The 2,068-nt window shown below is 49.5% G+C and overlaps 1 protein-coding gene across 6 annotated transcripts in view; it reads right to left on the bottom strand.

Moving 5' to 3' along the window:
* Nucleotides 1-2,068, bottom strand: part of SLC5A11 (solute carrier family 5 member 11) — an 86,352-nt gene that overhangs the window by 50,754 nt on the left and 33,530 nt on the right. For all 6 annotated transcript variants that reach the window (XM_021718786.1, XM_008070488.1, XM_008070490.1 and 3 more), the window contains one exon: nt 1,727-1,786. In XM_021718786.1, coding sequence (XP_021574461.1) covers nt 1,727-1,786 — 60 coding nt within the window. The remainder of the gene's footprint in view (nt 1-1,726; nt 1,787-2,068) is intronic.

Here is a 2,068-nt window from a genome sequence, read left to right as displayed (position 1 = left end):
GGCCACTGCACTCCAGTCTGGGCGACAGAGTGAGACTCCAACAAAAAAAAAAAAAAAAAAGTTCAATAAAATCAGTTAAACTTTGATGTGTGTTTGAAATGTTTTTGATAATAAAATATTGGCAAAAAATGAACTCCAGAAATAAATGGACTTTTTTTTTGAGTTGAGGTCTTGCTCTGTTGCCCAGGCTGGAATGCAATGGCACAATCACGGCTCACCACAGCTTCAACCTCCTAGGCCCAGGGGCTCAGCCTCCCGAGTAGCTGGGACTACAGAGGCACGCCAACCCACCCAACAAATTCTTTGATTTTTTTGTAGAGATGAGGTCTCACTGTGTTGTCCAGGTTGGTCTCAAACTCCCTGGCTCAAGCAATCCTCCCAACTCGACCTCTCAAATTGCTGAGATTACAGGCATAAGCCACTGTGCCAGGCCATAAATATTTTAAATAGACAGAGAGAGAGAGAGGAAAAAAGAAACCTTCTCTCTACTCTTCCTCCCCTCCAAAGGGCGGTTGGGAATTCTGATCCTCACTCATGTCTTGCCTCAACCTTTTGTTTTTGAGTTGGAGTCTCCCTCCGTCGCCCAGACTGGAGTGCAGTGTCACGCTCACGGCCACCCCAGCATTGACCTGCTGGGCTCAGGCGATCCTTCCACCTCAGCCTTCCAAGTAGCTGGAACCACAGGCATGCACTACCACGCCCAGCTAAGCTTCTGATCTATTGTAGAGATGATGTCTCGTCAAGTTGCCCAGGCTGTTCTTGAACCCATGGGCTCGGGCAATCCCCTCACTTCGGCCTCCCAAAGTGCTGGGATGACAGGCTTGAGCCACCACGCTCAGCCTTGCCTCAGCCTTCTAATGCACAGCAGGGAGTTTCCAGAAGGACAGTAGACTGAACTCTGACACTCTATCAAGGACTCATACCCGGAACAATCCAATCAAACCATATGGAACGTGGAATGTACTCTTGGTGACCGCAGAGAGCTCATCAGAGTCAGGGCGTGAGAGCTTCGGTCTACTCCGATAAAGGCACCAATGAAGACACTCTGCAGATGACTTTCCTATCTAACCTGGGAGTGACAACTGCCAGCTGTCCTGTTTGGGAGTGAGACTCCGATCATTGGCTGACAGCCTTTACTATCAGTTGAACTTTGCTTCCACATGCAGGAAGTTTCTAATGAATCAAGGCTAATTTTTTGATTTATTGTAGAGATGAGGTCTCGCCAAGTTGCCCAGGCTAGTCTCGAGCCCACGGGCTCAGGCAATCCTCTCCCCTCAGCCCCCCAAAGTGCTGGGATTATAGACGTGAGCCACCATGCCCAGCCTAATTTTTCTTGATTTATTGTAGAGACAAGGTCTCACCAAATTGCCCAGGTTGGTCTCGAAACCCCGGGCTCAAGTCATCCTCTCGCCTCGGCCTCCCAAAGTGCTGGGATTACAGGCGTGAGCCATGGTGCCCAGGCTTGTATTTTGATATTTTAAAACAAACAAACATTTTTTTAAAGCCTCTGAATGCTCTCTGAGTACCTTGGATGTTGGTTGCCAGACGTGAACTGTTAAGGACGGGGTTCCTAGTCATCCCAGCCATGCATCATCCCTCCCCGGTCCCGGATCTTTCAGTGGTGGTCTGATGGATGTCCATGTTGGGAGGGAGGTAGGGGTGATGGGGGGAGATGCAGGGCTGACCTCCCCAGAGTCTCCAGATTCCATTGATCCCGCAGACTCACCTGACCAGCAACATAGATAGGGAGGAAGATCCAGGCCAACATCAGCACAGAGAACAAGCCCTGCCCGAGAAAACACAGTCAGGACTCGGCTCCCAGCACACATCAAGGTGCTGATTTGGATTTCCCTCTGCACCCTGAGGCGACTTGGCTTGAACTCCACCTCTGACATAGTCTCTTATGTGCTGAGAGGTTCACCTTCCCTGGCCTTCGTGTTTCCACTTTTTAAGTGGGGAGAAAGGGATTAGGTAGGGAAGACAAGAGTGGAAAGACGAGAGCCTCTTGCAATGCCTATGAGTTCTGTGTCTCCTAAACTTCACATCATCCTTTCTTTTTTTTTTTTTT

Source organism: Carlito syrichta, unplaced genomic scaffold (genome assembly GCF_000164805.1).
Source record: "Carlito syrichta isolate Samal-C Ts95f unplaced genomic scaffold, Tarsius_syrichta-2.0.1 Scaffold313449, whole genome shotgun sequence".
Lineage (NCBI taxonomy): Eukaryota > Metazoa > Chordata > Mammalia > Primates > Tarsiidae > Carlito > Carlito syrichta.
This window is presented reverse-complemented; position numbering and strand designations above follow the sequence as displayed.